The sequence below is a fragment of the Nelusetta ayraudi genome, unplaced genomic scaffold, assembly GCF_046127955.1.
Source record: "Nelusetta ayraudi isolate G7.1 ecotype Tasmania unplaced genomic scaffold, CSIRO-AGI_Nayr_v1 ptg000151l, whole genome shotgun sequence".
Taxonomy (NCBI): Eukaryota; Metazoa; Chordata; class Actinopteri; order Tetraodontiformes; family Monacanthidae; genus Nelusetta; species Nelusetta ayraudi.
The window spans coordinates 2501108-2524817 of NW_027466201.1; the positions used below are offsets into that span (position 1 = coordinate 2501108).

The following is a 23710-nucleotide window of genomic DNA, read 5'->3' on the forward strand; positions in this document are numbered from 1 at the left end:
CCATTCAGACAAATTAAATAATGGTTTAATCAAAACGGTAAACAAGCATGTCCATATGTTAAAAAAAATAAATAAAATAAAATAATTATCGGGCTGTGTCATCTTGGATCCTATTTATGTCAAAACCATAATTTGCCTTTTATGACCATAAAGTTAATGATTGTAATAAATCATTGTAATTGGCCCAGATGTTGAGTTGAGGTGCAAAGTTCCACACTGGAACAGGTACTAGACTAATTGTTATTGCATTTTAAGACTCTTCGGACATTCTTTGAAGCCCAGACAGTTTGTTTTTCCTTTTCTCTTTTTTGCCATTGCAATTATTTTACGGAAAAAGGCCCCATTAATTTTTTTTTAGGACAGATTTTTAGTTAAAGGACGGATCAAAGACACACCAAAGGAAACGGAAAATCTGGATCTGGCAAAATCAGACGTGACACATTTTAAAATATGTGCGTCGTTCGAGCGTTTTGGCGACCGTGTAATTATCGGGCCTCCCGACGCCTGCGCGCCCCTTTTATCTGCGTCCAGGAATCTAAATGATAACACAAGGCCTTTTGTGAGCAGGAAAATGAAATTAGATCCATTCATCAACACCATTCCGGGGCGGGTGGCACGACGTGAAACGGGTCTGTCACGTCACGTTACGGGGATTCATTCATCACGGACACTTTGTGGGGGAGGTTTTAATCTTAACTTTGGCTTAAAAAAAAATAAAAACCAGAGAACTCGCCCGTTAAATTAGCTTTTAATGCCCCCCCCCCCTCTGTGAACACCGAAGGCAACGTTGCAGAACTGACGACTGATTTAATATCCCGTCGGTCTGTTGAACCTCTTGACCTCCTTGCGGCTCCGACAGGTGGTCGCCCTGGGAGACATACCCGACGGGACGGTGGTGACGGTGATGGCGGGCAACGACGAGAACTACTCGGCCGAGCTGCGCAACGCCTCGGGCGTGATGAAGAACCAGGTGGCGCGCTTCAACGACCTCCGCTTCGTGGGCCGCAGCGGGAGAGGTGAGAGTCTCAGGGGCCGCTTCCACCTTCTTTGACGACCCGCACAATGACCTTCCTTCACCCCCCCGACCTCCAAACTCCACCGGGCCAAAGCCCCCCCCCCCGGCGACGCAGAGTAAACGCCGATAAACTCGCTGATTATCGGCTCTGCGGTCTCTTGAAGCGACAACGTCTGCATCTCCGAGCGGCGCACAGAGGCGTCGCTTGTTTTCAAACAGGCCCCCCCCCCGCCCCCCCTTCACAGGGTTTCTGATCAACCACACCCCCGCGGCCACGCAGCTGATCACGCCGCGCACCCGCTGTCAGGCTGTCGAGCTTCCTTTTGACTCCGGAGGAATTTGCTGAGCGCAAGAGTGTCGCCAGAGCGGCTCCTCGCTTAATTAGCGCCGTCGTTGTGAAATCATCTGATTTACGAGTTCGACGGGCTGGCATCTTCTGCCGTCTCCGTCTTTTTTTTTTTTTTCCACCATCGGCTACGAGTCTCCCAAAGGTCCCGCCCCTCCCTCCCCCCACAACCACCCACTCGGCATTCAGACCTCTACAAAAGGAAGCGAGGAAGTGTCACCGGCGAGGAATTAGCGGGGTGGACAAAGCAAAGGCAGCTGAGGTGGCCGGCGGCCCGTTGCCTCGGCGACTCCGACACAGAATCTAGTCACAGGAAGTGACATAGGAGCCAGAAGGGAAGGGGATCGGACTGTGAAATCAATACCCCGGGCGGTGGCAGGAGACGGGTAGAGAGGCAGACAGGGGAACTGATAGGACGGGAGGAGGAGGAGGAGGAGGAGGAGAGAATCAACGTATCGCCGCAGGGCCCAGACCAGCATTTAAAGGGGGTTAGCGGAGGATCGCACGTGACAGCGGCTCACTTGAGCTGCGAGCGTTTTGGGGATTGGATCCTAGACGTCCCGGGTTAGGACCAGCCTCCCTCAGGAACCCCCCTCATTAGCAGCTCGACAACCTGTCGCACCTGCGGTTGGCCGCTATCTCTCCCCCCCGATCTCTCCCCCTCCACGCGGTCGCTTCCTCCGCTAACGTGTTTACAGCGAAGCAGAGAGAGAGGTGCGGGTGAGCTGGCTGCCGCTGAATGGACAGCTGTTCGGGGGCCGAAAGAGGGGGTGGGGGCAGGGGGGTGGGGGGGGTAAAGGAGAAAAAAAAAAAAGCTCTCTAAAAACCTCCCCCCTCGCTTCCTGTTTCCTGCGCGTAGCCACGGTGCCGTGATGCATCTTGCATACCCCAGACGTTAGCCACTGCAGCCGCCGCCGCCGCCCCTGCTGCTGCTGACTCGGCCCGTTGAGCTCTGATTCATGGATGCACATAAGAGAGAGCGCGCGCATGCACGCACACACGCAAACACAGACACGCACGCACGGTCTCCAACCCCCCTCAAGGCAGCAACTGCTCGGGATTATCAAGGGAGGAAGTGACTATTAAAATGCCTCTCGCCCACTCACACAGCGTCAGACGGGGAGAAAGTGTGGATAACGAGACACTGGCTCCACCAGTCAATCTTCTACCCGGACCGACTGCCAAGGGATAATTTTTTTTTTTTTTTTTTCGAAAAGAACCTCTCAAAAAGATCATTTTGCTCGTCATCAATCCTCGCCTTATTGTCGCCCCCTCGCAAAACCCCCTACTCCTCCCCCCCGGACAAGTTTTTATTGGCTATTTTCATAAGTCACAACCACACTTGTGACTGGAGGATGGCTCGGCCATGAAAGCGGGTCATTGTGCGCGCCGATGGTACGTCATTTGATGTTTGTTTGATGTCACCACAGGCAAGAGCTTCACGTTGACAATCACGGTATTCACCAACCCGCCACAAGTGGCCACATACCACCGAGCCATAAAGGTCACCGTGGACGGACCACGAGAGCCCAGGAGTGAGTACAAAGGCACGCGCATTCATCACACACACACACACACAAAAAAACAGACAGAGACAGACGCCACGAATCTGACTTAATCAGCTTATGAATCGTTGCCCTTGCAATTCAGCGAGGAGGAGCAGCGGCACCGGGGGGGATTTCCAGGGACGGTTTTCTGGAAGGGAATGATCAAAATTGAAGCCGAGGCCTAAAATAAACTTTGGCCCTCGAGCGGATCGAGTACCACCGCCGTGCGAACGGAGGGTTCTGGACATTTTCAAATCCACGCAACAGTTCTTGGGTTTCACAGAGGGCAAAGGGAGTCCGCCCACTGTGGATACAAGTGGAAGCGCACGGTTGCCGTGCACGCTGATGCGGGGAAAAAAAGAACAGGAGAAAAACAAACATAGGAAACATGCTTCCATACTGCATTTGTCGTTTGATCGCTCAGAGGACACGGCGATCCGGTAACGCCACGTTGTTTCTTTTAGCCAACGTAGACGGGAGCTGTGTTAGTTCTCGCGAACGCGACAAGTTCTGGTAGCGTGTAAAACTAATTTGTCATACATATGACGGCAAACAGCAGCGGCGTCGTAGCCTGCAGTGGATATTTTGGCTAAACCCACAGTGTTCACCTTATCAAGATCAGATTACTGTCAAGAATCTAACTGTCCTTTTGCTGTGGAATTCTGCGTCTTTTACAAAACTCTCCGGCAAGAAATGTCAACAGCGCCTCCGCAGGCATGGCTGTAGATAGAAAGTGGGAAATTTTGGACGGATAGATTTCTTCAGTTCTTCAGCTGCATTAGAACCCTGCGTGTTTGCTTTGTCGAACTGCTCCAGCTCCCCCCCGAGCTGAATATATTCCGTTATTTGATGAACGCAAGGAGCTAAACTCCGGGTGTGTCTGCGGGCTGAAATAGCGACGGGCTAATAAAACAGGTTAATTAACTTGGGGGTGGAGGGAATGAGGGAGAAGAAGTTTTATTGAAGAAGGGTAAGAAGAAGAAAAAAAAGCTCTGATTGGGTAAATTAGAGATCAACGGGTTTTTAATTAAGTTGTCCTCGTCGGAAAAAAAAATAAATAAAAGGCTTGGCTGCCGGTGTGACACTTTGAGAGAAATTAAAAGTGAGGTAGATTATTCCTCAGAGGCTACGCCGGGTAGCAGAACGCTAGCATCAGCTCCTTTTAATGAGCCATATAAAAACAACTGAGGAGGGGGAGGGGGGGGGGGGGTGACTTTACTATAGCAGGCAGTGCCAACTGGTCTGGCACGCAGCTGTTTCCCCCGGCCCACCTCACTACTGAGGAACCAAGAAAAATACAACAAGAAAAACCCAAACACCACGAACAATCTTCCCAGCTAACCGACTAACAGAACGGAACCAGAAGGCGGAGCCTAAAAATATATACACATGTATATAAATACATGTATGTACATACATATGTGTGTATATATATATGCATATGTATATATCTATACACTTATATGTATTTATGTATAGTATATATGTACATAAAACGCCTTGTTCAGCTCTTTTGCCACTGAATTGCCAAAAACAAAAGTGCATGCACACATTTCCTTCACCCCCCCCCACCCACCCCCTCCCCATCCTCTCCTCGCTCCCGAGCCATCTTGTTTGATCAAAAGCATTTCCTGTGCATCTGCCGTCCCCCGTCAGACGACTCTCAAACAAGTCGTGCCGCTGTGTGGTGGCCAGCAGATGGGAGTTTGTGTGTGTGTGTGTGTGGGGGGGGGGTAAGTACTGGGGGGAGTAAGTACTGGGTGGGGGAGGGGGGTCAAAAGCTTATTTGGAAGTGGGGCTGGGATGTGTTTGAGAATGAGTCCGAAAAGATGCGGCCTCACTGTTCTGCACCTTGGTCTCCCTTCGTCCTCCCGAGGTCCGCCTGGCTACAGTAATTTAGCCAATGAATCGCGTGTCATCGTTCAGACCCCGCCCCCCGCCCCCTTTCTCCCACCAGTGTTGGCGAGGAATCCATTCCTAAGTATTCCACTACCGTAGTTAAACTACTTTTTAAGTGACAGAGTAATGCAACTGGATTACTCTGGCAAAACGGGGATTATATCATAATTACTTTATTAGGTAACGATTACGTTACTTTTCTGAAATATTTTGCAAGCTAAAAATGTCTTTTAATTATCCACCAAATGTCTGAAATTTAGAAAAAACAACCGAAAACAACGATCGTTGTACGTTGTGTGCAGGAAACAAGACTTTCTCAGCTGTTACCTTTATCTTTTTTTTAACGTTAACCTTTAAAGTAATGAGTAATTAGTCATTGATTAAGAAGTAATTAGATTACTGTTTTAATGAGTAATCAGTAATCAGTAGTTGGATTACTTTTTATGGAGTAATCCCAACAACACTGTTCCCCACTCACGTTCACCCCATGCCCACCCCTGGACCTCCTTTGCTTTGCTGTTAAGTGGCCAGAATTACAGCGCCGGCGTAATTTACCCCGGACCAACTACAGCCAGAACACGGCCTCCTTCTCGGGGGGTCATTAGGCCGAGGTCGGAGGGGTGGAGAAGCACACATGTGCGCCCCCCCCCCCCCCCCCCCCAAAGGTTTTTCTGTCTCGGAGCGGCGGCAAGCGATTCTATCTGTGAACGCTTCATTGACACACGATGGCGGGGGGGTGGTGGTGTGTGTGTGTGTGTGGGGGGGGGGGGTCTTTGTGGCCATTACAGCTCTATTTTGTGTTAAACGAGGGCAGAATTAGGGAGGCGGGGGGGGGGGGGGGGGATGCTGGGCAGGGGGGTCCACCTCGGCCGTATGAGAGGCCCACAAAGAGAGAGGGAACAGTGGGCCGCCCAGTCCCGCCGCACACTGGCACTCTGTGGGCACGCCGCACCCCCTCCTCCCCCCCCTCCCAAACAGCAGTGCTTCCTTCTGGAATAATAAACTGACGATTACGCTCAAAGCGAAGAACAAACTCCTCTCACACTTTTAGCATTTGTTTTCCTAACTTTTCTCTCTTTTTTTTTGGGGTGGGGGGGGGTGTTAACGACACGTTTCGCTGCCCCGCCACCGCGGTGCTGCTTGGCAGCGGTGGGCATTTTTTCATTTCGTGTTTTTTTTCCCCCCTTTTAATTCAGGAAGGATATTTTGTGTGTCTCCGTGTTTGATGAGACTTCTGGTGGCCATATGAGGCTTTCCTGAGGGATGTCACCCCCCCCCCCCTCCCTCTTCCCCCTCCCTCCACCTCGTCTGACGCGCGCGTGCGTGTGTGTGTCTGTGTGTGTGTGTGTGAGTTTGGGGAGAGTGTGGCGGGGGGCTGTTGCAGTGATAAAGTTGGACCACCCGTGAATTAACAGCACTCATATCTCCAGATGAAGTTTGACGCGGGAATTTTTGGGCTAATTAATTGCAAGCTCAAGAGTGAAGGAAAATCAATGAGGGCAGGGCTGAAAGATCTGTGGCATGGTTCTCCTTACCAGGCCTGTGTGTGTGTGTGAGTGTCTGTGTGCCGCATGTGTGTGTGTGTGTGTGTGTGTGTGTGTTTTGAAAGTGGTTAGCAACGTCCCTGCGTTATTATCCCTGCGGGATAACCTGATTTTTTTCTTTCCGATTGCGCTCAATCACTTTGTGGTTGTTGTTGGTTTACCCTGTGGCCCGTGCACGTGGTCCCACGCACGTCCGCCCTCATCACCGTGTCGGTGGGATGATACACACACGTCTGCAAACTTGCAACGGTCGTCGCATTGTTGTTTTTTTTGCAGCGGGTGCCTGCAATACAGGTGGGATTAGCCCGGTGTGTAGCCACTTAGCAGTCTGCGTGCGCAACAGTGCGTGTTCGTGCACATGCATGCACACGTTTGTGTGTTTTACCACGGAGGCGTGATGATAAATAGGGCAGCCCACAACCTGCATGCTTTTGCAGAAGAGTAGGCCGAGCGTGTGCTCCGCCGGCGTCATTAGTGCAGCGTGTAGCCACTGTGCTGATCTGTGCACAGTGCGGCTAATAGTCCTCATTAAATGTCATTTTCGAGCTAATAGACAGGGAGTGGCTGCCTAAAGCCCCTGTGCTTTCACAGGCGGTTTCCGTCTCCTCTTGGCCTCAGCTGGCCCGCGGTGCGGCCGCTGTGGGCCAGCTGAAGCCGACTTCCTGAGTGATAGCCGCCGAGGTGTAACGCGATAATATAGCAGGCTTTCTGTCTAAATCCGCCCGTCTTAGCGAGGCTAATTGGCGGCAGGTGAACGGAGCCGGCGACGTCAAAACCCGCGACACCCGTGCTGCAACACCGGCTCACACCGACTGTAGCCGTGCATGAGCGACGTTTATGTGTGGTTCGCGTCGGCGGTGGAATCCAGCGGTCAGGTCTGTCTTCCCTTCGTCTCTGATCCTTTGAGGAAAAAAAAATAATTCTTGGTCTGGGGGTTGTGGTCTTGGGGACAGGGTCTCGTGCCGGTTCCATTTTGGTTGGGGCGTTAACAAGTCTGGTTACCAACAGGCCTGCGGACGATATTAGCGGTTCGCGGGACCTGTCTGCCAAGCCGGGCTGGTGCTGTTACGCATACTTTTTCACACTCGCGCAGATGTAAACAATAGATGCTTGAGGCGTTAGCGCCGCGACATCAGGAAAAGGTTGCGTACAAAGTGACGTAGTGCCGAGGCCAATAAAGTGAGGTACAGTTATGAAAGAAGTGATGGCACAATTATGTATTAGCAATGAATTGTAGCATGTTTTTCCATGTAATATATTCATCATTTGTTATTATTGATAAGTATCTGTTTTGTTAAAGTGACTTCGAGGTTTGTACTAACGTGGAATTTATTTTAGATTTAGATAATTAATTAGATTAATTAGATTAACTAGATTAATTAATTAATAAGAAATATATAATTAATTGCACGAAAGCTATACAAAACAGGGGAAAAAATAGTTAAGTTAGCTAATTTAGTTGTCCAACTTTGGTCTAATGTGAATACTGTGGTACGGATTGGCTAATGGAATAAATGATGAATCCATCCATTGTTCACCCAGGAAGCTGTTCACCCCTCTTGGCATTTGTTTGCAGATTGTTTAAACCCTTCTGGCAAAAGACTCATAGTTGTTTGTGTGTTTGTTCGTCAGGTTGTTTCAGGACATCAAGGGTTTTTTTTTTTAGTTAAAAGAAAATAATGCGACCCTAGAACAGGCCCTTGCGGAACCCCGCGCATAAATTTGGCAGCGCCAAGGGTCATTGTGCCAGGCAAACCTCAAACAACGCGGACGTGTGTGCGTATATGCCGTCTAGACAGACGGCGAGCTAAAAGCAACAATCCCGACTGGTCTGGTTACTCGGCTGCTTGCTAGCAAACTAATTGTGAAAACGACTGTCGTTTTAAAAAAGCAGACGGACCAGAAACTCGGCGAGCGGGCGAGACACCTTTTTATTAACGCGTCTGTCATCGTGACATCCAACGATGCTTCGCCGTGACGCGTGCATGCCATCACACGTCCCCGGGGTCGAGTTACCTGCCGTGAGGCCTTGGCTGCCAGCTCTAAAAAGCCTGTCATTTCCTTAATGCTAAACGCTAATAGTCTCAGCGGCGCTAATTGCAGAGTACAACGCAGGTGAGGGGAGGTTGGCCCAGCTTTTTTTGTTTGTTTTTCTGCTCTGTTTTTGCTTTTTTTTTTCCCCCCATTTCTTTACAGTGACGTGAAGGCGTGGAGACCTTTAGCTTCCCCCCAGATTGTCGCTCCTTCCGAGCAGAACATTCTTTTATACAGCGTCCAGGCGTTTAAGGGGGCGATTTCAGAGGAGTCTGGGGCAATTTTCCTCTCGCAGACAGACGCTCGCACACACACACGCACACACACACATACACACACGAGTGCGGCTGCCTAACTTAAAGCAGCTTTTAACAATGGGAGCCGGACAAATAAAACTTCACCGAAAAAAACATCGAAAGGGGGAGAGAGTGAGGGAGAGAAAAAAAAAAAACAGGGAATGAAAGGGAGAAAAGGAGGAGGGGAGAGGAAAGGAAAGGAAAGGAAAGAAGGAGGGGAGAGAAAAAAAAGACTGCAGGCAGTCTTTCCAGAGGCAGTCAGTCAGTTGAACGTCTCATGAAGTTCCTTGAAGAGGTGCCAAGGCCTTTAGAACGCAAAACACAAAATCATTCAGTGGTGGGGAGGAGAAGGAGACAGCAGACGAAAGAGGTGGCGCTGTGTGTGTGTCTGCGTGCGTGCGTGCGTGCGTGCGTGTGTGCGTGTGTGCGTGTGTGTTTGAGTGGGGGGGTGGTGGCGGCAGACAGGAAAAACAATGAAAAAAGAGGGACGACCATTAAGAAAACGAGTGGAGGGTTGTTTTGGCCCTGAGCTGCGGTATAAAAGACATCTCGGGGAGATTTGTTCTTCCCTGTTCTGAATCAAAACACAGGGGTGTGTGTGCGTGAGTGTGTGCGTGTGTGGGCGTGCGTGCATTGCATGCGCTATCCCACACGTGCGTACAGCACGCGTGCATTTCTGTGCGCGTGAATTTACACAATTTCAAAACTTTGTCCAATGTCATCGGCGTGTGTGCATAATGTGTTTTTGTGCTCAATAAATGTTGCGCCTTTGGGAATGATTGCGCGTGCATGTGTGTGTGCCTGTGACTGTGTGTGTGTGTGTGTGTGTGTGTGTGTGTGCCCTTCCCTTGCCTGGCTTGCTTCCTCCAGGCTGGAACGCCTGGACCACACAGACGCCTGGCAGCGCTCCACGACTGCCTGGCTCCCTCCCCCGCCTCCCCCGGCCCTCACTCCCCCCCCCCCCTCCTCCCTCCTCCTTCGTCTCCTTCTCCTCCTTTGCGAGCTGCCTCATCTCCCCGCAAGGAAAAGAAAAAGAAGGGAAAAAAACTCCCTTCTCTTTCTCTTTCTCCCCCCCCCCCCCCCACCATTTCTCTACCTCCGCCTCTGATTGTCTATTTATTTTCCTCTGTCTCCTCCTCCTCCTCCTCGTTAATACCGCCCCCCCTTCCCGTCACCCTCCCCACACACGCGGTCAATGAGCGTCTGGCTGTCACCCACCCACTTGCCACTTTCCGCTCCAAATTTTGCTGCGCTCGGCCAGCGTCTGATTGCCACCTCAAATAATTCATTCTTTCGGACGTGCTTGCCGTGAGGTCTCCCACGTAAATGATAATAATATAAAAACAACAAAGGTTCAAATGCTAACCCAGCGTCATTCATTCACTGGCTTTAACTGGATCTGATTCAGGCTCCGCCTTTTTTCAACATGAATCCCCGCTGCATCACAAAGGGCATGGCATGACACAAAGAGCATAAATCATCCCATTTATTCTGGGTTTTGTTCTTCCTGCCAGCCACTTCGCATGTTCCTTCAGGCTGCAGGCGGGAGAGTTTCCTCGCCCTCCCTTCCTCCCCCTCTCTCTCTTCTGTTCCCCCTCGGGATCTGTCTGATAACTTGGGCTGATGTGTCGGAGCGAGGTGCTGGGAGTTTCCTCGCGGCAATAAATCATCCCGTTTGGACGCTCAGGCGAACCCATTACATCTTCAGATCCGTCCGGAGACTGGAGAGACGTTAGCTTAGCACGCAGAGGGCACAGAGACAGCGAGCCCACAGTTGTGAAATCAATAGAGCGGCCAGGTGCGGAGCATGGATGTATTGTGGCAATATGCTAGCGTGCGGAGTTTTCCCGGTGGCCACTCGAGGTATTGCAGCAAAAAGAAATCCCATGGGCCCAAAAAGCATTTTTCCCATAGACTGCAAATAAACCGAAATCATCCAAATACATACAATACATACCAAATGTCATCACTGCACACGCCCACTAATGCGGAAGTCAACAACTTTGTCGGCGTATGTGCTGGGCGACTGGGCCGCCATCCTGGAGTCTCGGGGTGTACCGCTAGCCCACAGTTGTGAAATCAATGGAGCGGCCAGGTGCGGGTCGTAGGTGGGCCAAATCTACCTTGGCCTGCCCATCTGAATAATGTACCCAATTACTCCCAACATTGACCATAAAGAGCAATGATAACACAGAGGAACACCATTCTTTTAGTTGTTTTTAAGTCTTCATAACAACAAATCTATTAAATTCAATTTGCCATTGGCAGTGTATAAAGCTGACTTGTTATTGAACACCCTGAGTGTTATGTGTTGTTAATGAGCACATTTGTTACCTCTGCCAGGGTAAGTTTTAACTGCTGGCGCTAAGTCAGTTAGCTTGCTGCTAACTGTGGCCGCTGGAGAGCGTCGACCACCGTCCCGATGGCACAGTTTGCAGTCTTGCGTCAGTATTACGGGACGTTTGAACCGATAATTTCACGGCTTCTTTAATGGGAATATTTGTGAAGCGCGATGCTTTCACAGCTTCATAGACGGAGGCTTGGAAACTTGGAAAAGGCCAATGGATTATGGATCAATTACTGGGGAATTGAGCTTGTTAAAAAAAAAAAGAAAAAAAGCTATAAAAAGTCATACGTTTGTATTCCCGATCAACCCAGCAGACATGCAAAAGTCATCAAAAAGTGATGTACAGCAAAATCCAAGAAAAGAGGCTATTCTTTGATATTTGTTTTTCCAACCTTTTTTTTTTTTTTTAAGTACAAGTACTGTACAAACCTTTCCCGAGTTTAAGAAGAAAAAAAAAAAGAGAAGAGGAAGAAGGAGAAGAAGAAGGAGAAGCTGTGTGTATTTGAGGAGTATCTCCAGGCAGGACATGTGAGGGAACGGTTAACCATCAAAGATCTCTGCTCAGGCTCTGATCCCATCTAACGCTGTCATTAATTACAGTGGGCTTATTTTCTATTTGCCTACCTACTCTTCCTAACTGTTATCTGATCAGCAGCGGAGGGTTGGATCCAGGACTCTTCTGCGGTGCGGCTGTAATAATACTTTTCCAAGGATCACCGTGCATCTGCGCGATTACAGATATGAAAGTGGTGTTATCTAACCGTTAGAACCCCACTTTTAAACATGCGCTGTGTTCTTTTTTTGTTTTGTTTGTTTGTTTGTTTGTTTTTATCGCCAACGAGCGATATGTGCCGGGGGAGCCCCCCGCCCGCCGCCCCTGCGCGTGCGTGTGAACGGGCCATAATTGCATGCGCAGACGTGCGCTCGCGTTCGGGCCGCTCTCTGCGTGCGCAGCGCCAAGTCGCTCACATCTGGTCTGAATCTGTTTCGCGTTTCCGGCCGCCGGCCGGGCAGGGAAGTGGCAGGCGCTATCGAAGATCTCGGCTGTTTTCGCAGGGATGATGGGAATCTCAGGGACTTTCCCTACGGCAGTGAAATCATCCGCCTTTTCCCGCTCCTTTAAATATCCCCGGCTCGTACCTCCACCCTGCCAGGGTTCCGATAAAACAGCTGAGACGTCTTGTGTTTGGCAACAGCCGTCCCCTGGAAGGTGTAATTAACTCATGGAGGACTGTATTTACTGTCAAGGCCGGCTAAACTAATGGACTTGAGGTCGGCCTGTTTAGAGTGTAAATTGGGCCTAAATGTGGCGGTGTAACGTACCGGGTTCCCATTGGAAGAAAAATAAATGAGCTTCTTTTCAAAACCAGGTTGCATCCGTCGGTATTGTGGGATCTCCCTCCAACTGCTCCACTTCCACCTTCCTTGCTCAGCACTCGTTCTCAAGTCAAGCCATCCAGAGTTCCTAATTTACTGGCCATCAGGGTCTCGTCCTCCTCCTCCCCCCGTCCGTCCCCCGTCCGTCTCCCCTCATATCCCTCGCCCTCCCACTGCTATTTATTCCCATCACCGGGAGACGGGCTGCTGCGCACAAAGGCCTCACTGTGTGGAAATAGAAAATTTGCTGTGTCGAAAATGGACCGGCTATGATTGACTGGCGCGAGGCTCGCGCGGGGAGATGATCGCTGCCAGCGAGAGGCATAGATTATATGCGGGGATGATAGGGGAACTAATATGAATGAAATATGTCTTTGACTTCTGTTATAAAGCAGGAGGAAAAACCAATAAAGTCATTTTTTGGAGTGGCTGTTGCTATGGGTGTTTCAAAGCAGCTTCGGAGTGACGCACGCGATGAGATTGTCTGTTTATTTTAAACCGTGTGATGCAAGTCTGGTGACGTCATTGTGATCGTGGCGTGTGGTCGGATTTTCCATCAGAAAATGTTTTTTTTTTTTTCGGGAGACCAAAATGTATATCCCCGCCCCAACCAAATATAACAAAACCCAGCGCTAAAACCAAATATAACAAAACCCAGAGCTAAAACCAAACTCGAATAATATCAGCTTGGCAAGCCGTGTGCCACAATGTATGCAATAAAGCAGTCGCGCAACGGACAGGCAGATGAAATTTAATTAGCTTGCTGCAAAGAATCACATGGTGGATAAAAGCATATCGGAGGGCCGTAGCCTGGCGCCGCAGCTGGAAGCACGTATTCGTGCCGATCCAGATTGAAAAGCTCTAATGCGTAATTGTTTTCAGCTGAGCCGTGTATGACATGCATGCATAATCAGCGGGCTTCGGGGAGACAGAGGCGGGGCTCCGAGGCCTCCTGGCTGCGACCAAAACAGGAAACTGTTGCAGGCTTGTAAACAATGATGGCAGCAGCATGGCTGTTTTTTTGTTGTTTTTTTTTGTTTTTTGTTTTTTTAAATCAGACGTGAGCAACATTCCCTTGGTTAAAGAAGAAGAGCCAAGAACAGCAGCCACAAAACAAGAGCTTTTCTCTGCTTCTGACCGACTTAGTCAAACACTGTGTCACGTGACTCAGAAACAGAAGGTTTGACCCGTCCCTGCGTTTTTGGCACTTTCTGACAGAGATATTCGAGATTGAATTTAAAAAAAAAATCCAACGAATCTGGGAAACGTTCCATGTGGCGTGTCAGGTCAGGCTGACTGCACTGAGGAGTAAACAAAAGGACAGGTTACATATCTTTTTTTCTCTGAACGCAAAGGCAAGTCAGAAACAGGGGAGGGGCTTATGAGTGCACAAATTAGACCATGAAACAAGCGAGGGTTTTTCTCGCATCTCCCTCCCTGCTATCCCTCCACCACCTTGTCACCCTCCCTGGTGGCCGGAGGTGCCGCGCCAGCTCTTTGTTCCCAGCGCAGGCAGGTTGGGTAGGATTCTGAAGTAGCGCTCCGTGTCTGTCTGAGCCAGCTGGAGCTGTGCCAAGCACAGCGGTTAGCTCCTGACTCTCTCCTGTTTGATATTTGCTTTGCCGCCCTTCAGAGGTGAACCAGTGCAAGACCGACGCAGGCGTCTTCGCCCACCGGGCCGGAGTCTCCGCGCCTGGCCTAGCGTACAGAGTTCTTTTTTAAACGCTTCCTTGCCCTGGCTTTTTATGTAGCGGGCACGCTCAGACAGAGCAAGTGGCATTATGTCATGTGTTTGTAGTCTGCCGGGTTATACGTCGCACATTTGAGCCTTGACTCACAGCGAGAGAACGAAGCCGGTGCCTGAAGGGGGGCGTGGCATAATCAGCAGAGGAATGCAGGAAGCAAACGGGTTAAAAAAAGAAACGACAGAAAGAAAAAAAAAAAAAATTGGCATAGGTTGCGTCTCCCGCGGAGATAATGGCGATGGCGTGAGAGCCTGTGTTTACCTGAGGAGTCTGCTACGAAGTGAGCGTAACATGCGCGCCCCGACGCTCCTCGCCGTTACCTGCTCTTCCTCTTCTCTTGCGCAAGGTGATATAGGATAATTGCCTTTGTTAATTAGCAGGATGTTGCATCCCAGACGCACAAGTCTTTGAGCTGCCTCTTTGTCTCAGAGAGCAAACTGTGTGTTTGCCAAGCGAAGCCCTGGCACACAACAGACCATCGCCACTCATTGCATTTGTATTATAAAACGCGAGTGACAGATTACGCTCCGAAGTGAACGGCAAACAAATTAAGGTCGCAATGTACTTTATGCTTAATAATCCAGCTCGCATGCAACGTCAGAACGGGGCGAATGTTTAATCTGAATGAGAACTTTGTGGAACTGTTGGCCTAAAAAAACGACGTATTCTGTATGCGTCCGCAGGGCATCGTCAGAAGCTGGAGGACCCGCCCAAGACTGGACTGTTCTCCGACCGCCTGAGTGAGCTGGAGAGGATGAGGGTGAGGGTGGGCGTTCCCACCCAAGGGCCCCGGCCGACCCTCAACCCGGTGGCCAACTCCTTCAACCCGCAGGGCCAGACGCAGATAACAGGTGAGCACCCGGCTCTCCGCAGGCCCCTTAGAACCCCAGAAATGGATTTCTCTGGCTTTCGCCTTTACTGATTTGTTGCTGATCTCTGATTCCACCCGGAAGTTTCAGTGACTTAACGGTGAGAACTACAGGGGTAGTCCACCCAAAACACCACTATGTGAATGGGGGTTTAGGTGACAGTGTCCATGTAACCATGCTGGAGTTTCACAGAGAAAGAATTCTACCCAACGCTAATACCATATTATACCGATCATATCAATACCTGAGTGCCCATGTACTCAATCAACTTTTATAGAACCTTTACAGAAATCACAATGGCTAGCATAGTGGCTGGAACTCTTTCAGTCTGTGAAACTCCACAGGGTTATGTGGATTATAAAGAATACAAACGCGGATCTTTCATCAAAGTAGAAGTAACAAAAAAACAACTTTCAGGCTTTAGATGAGATCCATTGAAAACCCCCCTACATTTTGATGGACAGCGTTTGAAGATGACAAAGTGTTGTGTATTCGTTATCCTGCAAATTGAATCAAGTCCATATGACAGTAAGAAAATTGAGTTAGTTACAATCAAGGGAAACCATTTTGCGAAGAGGTCATGTGTTTGTGCTCCGGTTGCTTTCATTATATTCGATTAAGGCTGCAGTGGCATGTGTTCTTATCATGGATTCGTTTTTCTAAGAGCACCGTCGTGATGTTATGAAAATAATTTTCTGGAATTTGTTGAAATAATTTCCCTGAACCGTCCTTGAATACGAAGGCCCACTGTCACAAACGTTGCCTGAAGGCTGGCTGGAATATCTCAGCAACCCAAACTGGAGCGGCGTGCACAGAACACGCAGTACGCCGTGCGTTAGGTCACCCACCGAGATCGTTTGCCTTCGTCGGCCCCGACACACGATCAATGTCCGTCGCAGAAGGTAACACCATCTGTGGCTGCGACACGATCACCCGCACCTTTGCAGCGCTTAGTTACTCTGCAGCAGGTTCTTTACACCTTCACTCCAATAAAGGGGCCCCACCCCCATGATATCAACAGTAGTCTTGTTGACATGACGGATTGTTTCATCAAAAGGATCGAGAGCAAATAAGGAGTATCTGTGTTAAGTCGTCTCCCATGATTCACGAGGAGGTTACGTGTAAATTCAGATGGCTTTTATTTGGACGCTGTCACGCTAGCCTACTTTGCATTTCCAGTCAGAAAGTGATCCGGCTGATATTCAACACTGCTGCCGTCGATTACAGCAGTGCAGTGGAGAGATTTTGTTTTTAGGTCTTTTGGTTCTTGTTGCAGACGCCTGTGAGCCCTTAGTGCAAGCCATCAAAGAGATGTGACTGTGGTCATATGACTAAAATGAAATATACACAGGAATCCTGGTGGGGGGCGAGGGGGGAAAGTCCGGTTGCCAGCGAGACGCTAACAACCAAGCTAACCACACAGAAGTTTTAAATATGGTTCATTATTATTGGTGCCTGAAGACAGCCGAAACGCAATCTTGGTTACAGTGTCGTAACCACTATTTTCAATTACCACCGACTTACCAGGGTAGTGAATGAAAACAGAATGAACAACACATGATTTATTTGACCCTTAAAGCTATGACCCTTTTAATAGCCTTGTCAAGAGCAAGTTGGAAAGGTGTGCAGCAGTCCCGCCCCATTCCACCTTGACTACACACCTCATGTGTGGTTAAGGTGGAGTCGAGAATCCAATTAAATTGACTTAATTTATTTAGCGCTCCTAGCTGAAGGGACACAATGCATTTGACGGCGGCGCTAAAGCAAATCTTCAAGAGAGGCATCACTGAGGCATCAACGGCGTTGGTGACATCACAAGGGGTTGACCTCTAGAACAGTGTTTAGCACACACTTCGGAAAAAATGACAGGAAACAGGCAAGAAATGCAAATTATTGTAACTTTCTTTCAATACTTTTGTCCAACATTTAAGTTGGAGGCACCGTGTTGCATCTATTGCTCAAGCACATCGTCACTATTTTCTAACTCCTTTTTTTCTAACTTTAAACTTCTCCACCTGCTAACTGCTTTCCGCACCCTTTATTGTTTTTGTTGTTTTGTTTTTTTTTGACTCATTGCACTTTTCAAAACAGGCAAACTCGGGGAAACAAACCCCCACAGAGATGCCGGTTTTGCAGATACAGGCGGCAAACAAGTAAACAGTATATTTTTTTTATATTCAGAATACGACGCGATATCGGGCAAAGCGCACAACGCCGTGCGCGGCAGCTATTTCCCTGCTCGTCTGCTGCTGTGTTTACGCCCTGGGTGTGTGCCAGCAAAGCTCTCTGCGCCTCTGCTGCAAGCACAATGTTTTATAAGGCAAACAGGAAGGTCTTCTTCGCGTAGGTAAACATTAGATGTGTCATTATGGAGGATGTTGCATAATGCGTCCAACTGATACTTACCTCGAAACACGAGCACTCAGATGTCTCCGCTTGTTGTGATTTCCACTGACCTCGTGTTGGACTTCTGAAGAGTTTTTTTTATTTTTTTTATTTTTTTTTTGACAAGTATCAAACGTTTGACCAGTCGCTGGGCCTTATTTGGTAACCGCCCCTCTTTTTCTCTCCTCCTGTCTCTTTCTCCTCCTCCTCCTCCTGCTTTTCCTTCCCTTCCAAACTCCCGTTTCTTCCCATCAGACCCTCGTCAGTCCCAGTCCTCTCCTCCCTGGTCGTACGAACAGACGTATCCGTCCTACCTGAGTCCCATGGCGTCCCCCTCAGTCCACTCCACCACCCCCCTCTCTTCCAGCCGAGGCACGGGCCTGCCTGCCATCAGTGACGTGCCTAGACGTTTGCCAGGTAGAACCACCGCTCCTCCGTCTCCGCCTCACCACCGGCCCCAAGCCCCCCCGGCCAGGGCCCAGCGGCCTGAAACTAATTTGGACAAATTAGTTGACAGAAAGAGATGAGAAAGAGTTTTTTTTTGGGGGGTGGAGGTCGGGGGGGGGGGGGGGTATGCTGACGTATCGTTTTAAATCTTGCCATTTAACGCAAATTTGGAAGAAATGGAAAATGTGCGGACTTGAAAAATTCTGATCCCAAATGCAAAGACAGAAAAGCAAAACGTCCTAGCAGGACACTGCGAATGCTTTGTCTCCATCCCTTCTTACATCGTGAGCCGTGAAAAAAGTTAAAAACTACCACGGTAGCTTCTACATGCACTTCAGGATGTCACGGCTCTTGTATCCCGTTGCTCACATCTGTTCACGCAACGTTTATCCAAAGCGACGCATTTGCCATAAGTTGGCCCCTCGATCTCAGCTTCGTTGTTTTCAGCTCGGTAAATACAGCCGCTTTGACCGGATTGCATCCGTCACGCAAAAAAGGCCCCTGGCCGCTATCAGAAATTAGCCGTGTTATCCGACCGTCTCTTCAGAGAGCGAAGCGTAGCCGGCGGATGACAGTTGAGGGGAGTCGGGTGGGGGGGGGCTGAAGGGAGGACGACTGTTTCCTTTTTCCTCGCTCCAAGCCTTTGATCCCGGAGGAGAATGGGTAATAACAGGCCCGGGCATAATAACAGGCTTGTGACCGACAAATAAAGCGCCTTTATAGCGATACACAACTCTCACAAGGCATTGTGGGTAATTGCATTAGCACGCCGCCGCTCCAATTTGTCTCTGTTTTTTCGTTTTGCGCTCATAATGGGAAACCCCTCCGCTCCCACCTTCAGCTGGCCCCTCTCACCACCACCACCACCCCCACCCTCCCCATACACCTGTTTCACTCTCTGCGCCGCAAGTTTGATTTTTCTTCGCCATCCTTCTATTTCCTCTCTGCTCTCTCGCGCTACCTTACTCAGCCCAGCGGGCCTCAAAATCTGGCTGCCTTGTTGTCTGCAATTTGTTCGGTGTCCTCCCCCCCTCCAACCCCTCCGCCGCGGCCTTTTATCTCGCGGCCGTGGGTCTTTGTTGTGCGAGCGACGCATTGCGTGTACGAGCACGTTGGGCCCGGGCTCCTCCCCCTTCGCCTCCTCCTCCTCTTCTCCCAGTTGCACTCGGAGCGTTTTTTTTCTCCTCGGTGATCTGACTAAGGCTCCTCAGATCTCCGCAGCTCATGTTGACACCTCGCCAGGCGGTAACAGTATCCAGCCGCGGAGCATGCCGACAAGTGCGAGGGGAGGCAGCCACGGATGTCCCAAAGCAAACAGTTGAAACACCCTCCCCCTCCCCCCATCCCCCAACCCCCGCAAGGCCCGCGCAAACACATGGTTATGCATCGCAGCACCTTAGATTAATTGGATTAAGATTAATTCTTAGGTTAATTCCACGCAAAGTAGGCTGGATGTGGCCAAGGACGCCAACGTAAATTAAAAACTAAAGCAAACAACATCTGCAACGTTGTCCAAATACCCAGAAGACACAGCGTTCAGAGTCCGTTTTGACTCAAAACATTAGCGCTAGCACCTCGTTTTTGTTTCCTCGTTTTTCCTCGTCAATCAATGAATTAATTAATCCATCAATTGTACTTTATTGATCCCTTGGGAGGGTTCCCTCAGGGAAATTGGCTTTCCAGACACAACACAATACCACAGAAAAAGTTATGAAGTGTTAAGTATCGGCCTAGGTGCCCCAGCTAGCAAGCGCGAACAGGAACGTAGCTCCAAGCTAGGAGGTTCGATTAGTGTCAGCGTTTTCACACAGCTCTCCAGACTCTTTGAGGACACCACACATGCAGTGTGGCGACATTTTTAACATTTGAACATTTTGCCACAATAACACCCCCTCTCCCCCCACCCCCAGCCGAAAACTCAGGACTTCCAGTTCTTCCCCTCCGCTCTCTCCCCACAAACAGCCAATTGAAACGGGAGCCAAGAGCTTCACAGTGAGCACTGAAAGGGAGAAGCTTTAATTCTGACCGAAACTGTCCCCTCTGAGACAGCGTTCATGGTTCACCCAGAGTGAATCAAGCTGGACCTGGATCCACATCACAGCACGTCCCTTCAAAATAAAATATATGTTAAAAAAAAAAAAAAAGAAATGGGTCCAAACACAGAAAGCAGGAGGAGTTCAATGAACAATCCGGGTCACGTCTGGGCTTCTCCACCGCCACCGAGACAATCACCTTCTATTCCATTAGACTCAAGCAGATCTCGGGGGTTGAGGGGGGAGGGGGAGGGACGGCTGGGTTGAAGAGGAAGTTTAAAAGGCTTTAATTGGCAGCATATGATGCGAGAGGAGTCGGGATCGCAATTCCACCGCACACATAAACACTCGACACCCCCCGACCCCCTTCCACAGTTCTCCTCTAAACCCCCCCCACACACACACACACACCCCCGCCACCCGCTGTCCTCTCGCAGCAGACATGGTGACACGGAAGACGCCTGGTGATTTATGATAAGAGCGCCACGGCTGGACCAAACCACCGCGAGAAGATGGGAGGAGAGGGTAGAGGAGGGAGGGGAGGGAGGGAGGGAGGACCTCCTATTCTCCCCCCTCCAACAAAAAAAAAAAAAACCCTGGGCCCCGGCACGGAGGCTCGCCACAGCCAGTTAGTGGTTTGGGGTTATTTTTTAAGGGATGAAGCGAGGAGAGGAACGCGGGAGCCTAGATGGAGCGGCTCCTCGTCGGCGACGAGCGCGCATGTGTGCGCGCGCACGTGCACGGACACGGACACGCACACACAGGCGGCTGGAGCCGATGGGAGGCGAGGAGAGGAGCCACATCAGAGCTCAGCCCTGCCTCATTATGGATCTCATGGAAACTCTTTCTGCCGAAAGTGTTTCCACATGTGCAGCTCCTGATTCATCCCGTCTCTCTCTCTCTCTCTCTCTCTCTCTCTCTCTCTCTCTCTCTCTCTCTCTCTCTCTCTCTCTCTCTCTCTCTCTCTCTCTCTCTCTCACAGCATTCGCGCACGTACAGCGCCCGCCGATTTTGCGCGCACATACATTTGCATGCGTAAACACTGAGACAAGGCGCACGGGAACGCGTGCCAACACATACACATGGGAACATAAATATTCAGAAGCACAAACTTATTCCGCTGCGTGGGCCTTGACTGATGTGTTTGTTAACGTTATCGAGGGTTTGGGCGGTTTGGGGGCTTTTGGGGGAGCGAAAAAAAAAACATTTTTTGGTGTGAGTGAAAGGCGAGAGCAAATAAAGTCGTGGGGAGGGGGGGGCAAATTTAAGGATAGAATAAAGGGAATTCTCTGCTCAACGTGTCAGAGGCGTATCAGGCCGGTCACAATCCCATCACGTAAAAGGGCAGTTTACTACCGTTTCATTCCACAAGGGGCTCGTTCATTGAATACGCTCCCTGCAGGACGAATCGGGAAAAACTATTTACGAGCGAACAGCCAACAGCTTTTTTTTTTTTTTTTTTTAAACATAATCAAAACTGACAAACCAGGGAGGAAGCGGAACAATTACATTTTGGCTTGCGTGACAACGGCTGCTGAGACAGCTCGGAACCCGGCAGCTCGGAACGAGACCCCCCCCAAGGGATCATTTGACAAGCTGTTTATTCACTCATTTATTTATTTATTCATCTGTTCTCATGTTTTGGTAAGCTCACCCTGGACTGTGATTTTATTTCACGCCAGTTTGTTTTTTTTTTCATCAAGTGATGACTGACTGCACTGACCTGTGATTGTGCAAGTTGTAAAATGTCTGAATACCCCAACAGGGATTAATGAAAGTATCCATCTATCCAACTATCCATCCATCCATCTATTCATCCACCCATCTATATATCCATCCATCCACCCATCTATATATCCATCCACCCATCCAGATGCCTTCATATTTGTGTCTCCTGTGTCTCTGCAGGTTCCTCGGACCTGAGTCCGTTCCCCGGTCAGTTCGACCGCCAGTTCCCGGGCCTCTCCTCCCTCACAGAGAGCCGCTTCTCCAGCCCTCGGATGCACTACCCGGCCACCTTCACCTACACGCCGCCCGTCACCTCCGGCATGTCGCTGGGCAGCGCCCACTACCACACCTACCTTCCGCCGCCCTACCCGGGCTCGACCCAGAGCCAGAACGCCCCCTTCCAGACCAGCAGCACGCCTTATCTCTACTACGGCGCCTCGTCCGGCTCCTACCAGTTCTCCATGGTGCCCGGCGGCGACCGCTCGCCCTCCCGGATGATCCCGCCTTGCACTAGCGCCTCCACGGGCAGCACCCTGGTCAACCCCAACCTGCCCAGCCAGACGGAGGGCGGGGTGGACGGCGACGGGAGCCACAGTAACTCCCCCACCGTGCTCAACCCCGGCGGCCGCATGGATGAGGCGGTGTGGAGGCCGTACTGAGGGGAAGCCCCTCCGCCCCAACCCCTCCCCCGCCCGCCCCGACGTCGCAGTTTCAGAAGCACAAAACCTTCAAGGAAGAGAGAAATCTCGGGCTCTCATCGTGTAAACTGATGCCTTTTTTTTGCTTGGAAATGAAGGCTGAGATTTATATACAGGAAAAAAAAAAAGAAGAGAACTGAACTTGTACGGACCCGTCCCCCCTGGAATGTGTTTTGACCAAGAAACGACAAAAGGGAGTCAAGTTCACAGCAATAACATGAAAAATGGGTTGTTGGGTTTTTTTTTGTTTTCCCCCTTCCCTCGGCCCCGAGTGGATGAGACACTTTTTTTCCCCCACTTTTTATCGTAATCCACATGCTACGTTTCGGTAATATTTGTAAAAGACTGCCTCTTTTGTATAGTGTTTATACTTCGGCAAGGCTTTTTTGTTTTTTTGCAGAGCATGTTTTGTTTTGTATGACGACAATATCGAGATGCAAGTTAGGCACTGAGTAGCGAGTAATCAGAGTGACGCATATGTTACCCGGAGAGGTACGAACATTACATTTTGCTGTAAAACCGATTAATTTAAACTTGTATATTGTGGGTGAGACGGTGTAGATTGAGGCGTTTTTCTTTTTTAACTTATAAAGCCATAAATTATGTATTGTATTTGAAAAACTTGAGTCAAAGAAGTGTAATCTGAATATTTTTGATGCATCTTTATAAACTAAGTTAAAATTATTTTTTTTTTGTCATAGGTAATTTAAGAAAGTTCAAAGTTTTGAAGGTTTTGTTTCCTTTGGTAGCACCCTCGAAGTTCGAAATCATCTGGAATACGAAACGCAATTTCCAAAGACTTTTGCAACACTTTTTTTTTTTTTTTTTTTTTTGCTTGTCTAATTTCAAGTTTAACTAGTCCACACATTAAAACAGCCCAACATTCCCGCCAGGCGTTGACACATATTTGGCTGGAAATTAAACCTTTTGGTATTTATTGAGCAATAACTTCTATCGTGCCTTTTGGCAAAAATCACATGAAAGAGAACTCCAGTTGGGGGGGAGGGAAAGGCGGAGGGGGGGGGGACTATCCAGCGGGGGGTGGGGGGGCTCTGCTCCGTTTCTCAAGATTCTCTCGTCCGGTGTTTTTTTTGTATTGTTTGTTTTTTTCATGTCAAGATGGGAAATGGTTCACTTGTGTACAAATTAACATGAAGGCCAAAGACGGGCGCCCAACGCTGCTCTCAGTTGCTCTCCAAATGGTCAGACGTTGCGGTCGGGTTATTTTATTATACAGGAACTCGTCAGGATCACATTAATCCTTTGGATGATCTCAAATCCCACAAATTTGGTGGGATGTCTCATTTTTCATATTCAGCCAGGCTGAATGTTCTGTCAGGCCTTGAAGGAAAACGCGCCAAGTCTCGTATAGCTTTGGAATCGTGCAGGCGATGGGTTAA

At 49.5% G+C, this 23710-nt stretch overlaps 1 protein-coding gene across 4 annotated transcripts in view; it reads left to right on the top strand.

The window, feature by feature from the left end:
• The window catches only part of LOC142879988 (runt-related transcription factor 2-like), a 44480-nt gene extending 21173 nt beyond the window's left edge, over nucleotides 1-23307 (top strand). For 2 of the 4 annotated variants that reach the window (XM_076013582.1, XM_076013583.1), the window contains 5 exons: nucleotides 860-1016; nucleotides 2792-2896; nucleotides 14834-15001; nucleotides 17660-17821; nucleotides 21793-23307. In XM_076013582.1, the coding sequence (XP_075869697.1) occupies nucleotides 860-1016; nucleotides 2792-2896; nucleotides 14834-15001; nucleotides 17660-17821; nucleotides 21793-22271 (1071 nt within the window). In that variant the 3' untranslated portion in view covers nucleotides 22272-23307. The remainder of the gene's footprint in view (nucleotides 1-859; nucleotides 1017-2791; nucleotides 2897-14833; nucleotides 15002-17659; nucleotides 17822-21792) is intronic. The other 2 variants (XM_076013584.1, XM_076013586.1) reach the window with 1 other exon arrangement.
• The last annotated feature ends 403 nt before the right edge of the window (nucleotides 23308-23710 follow it).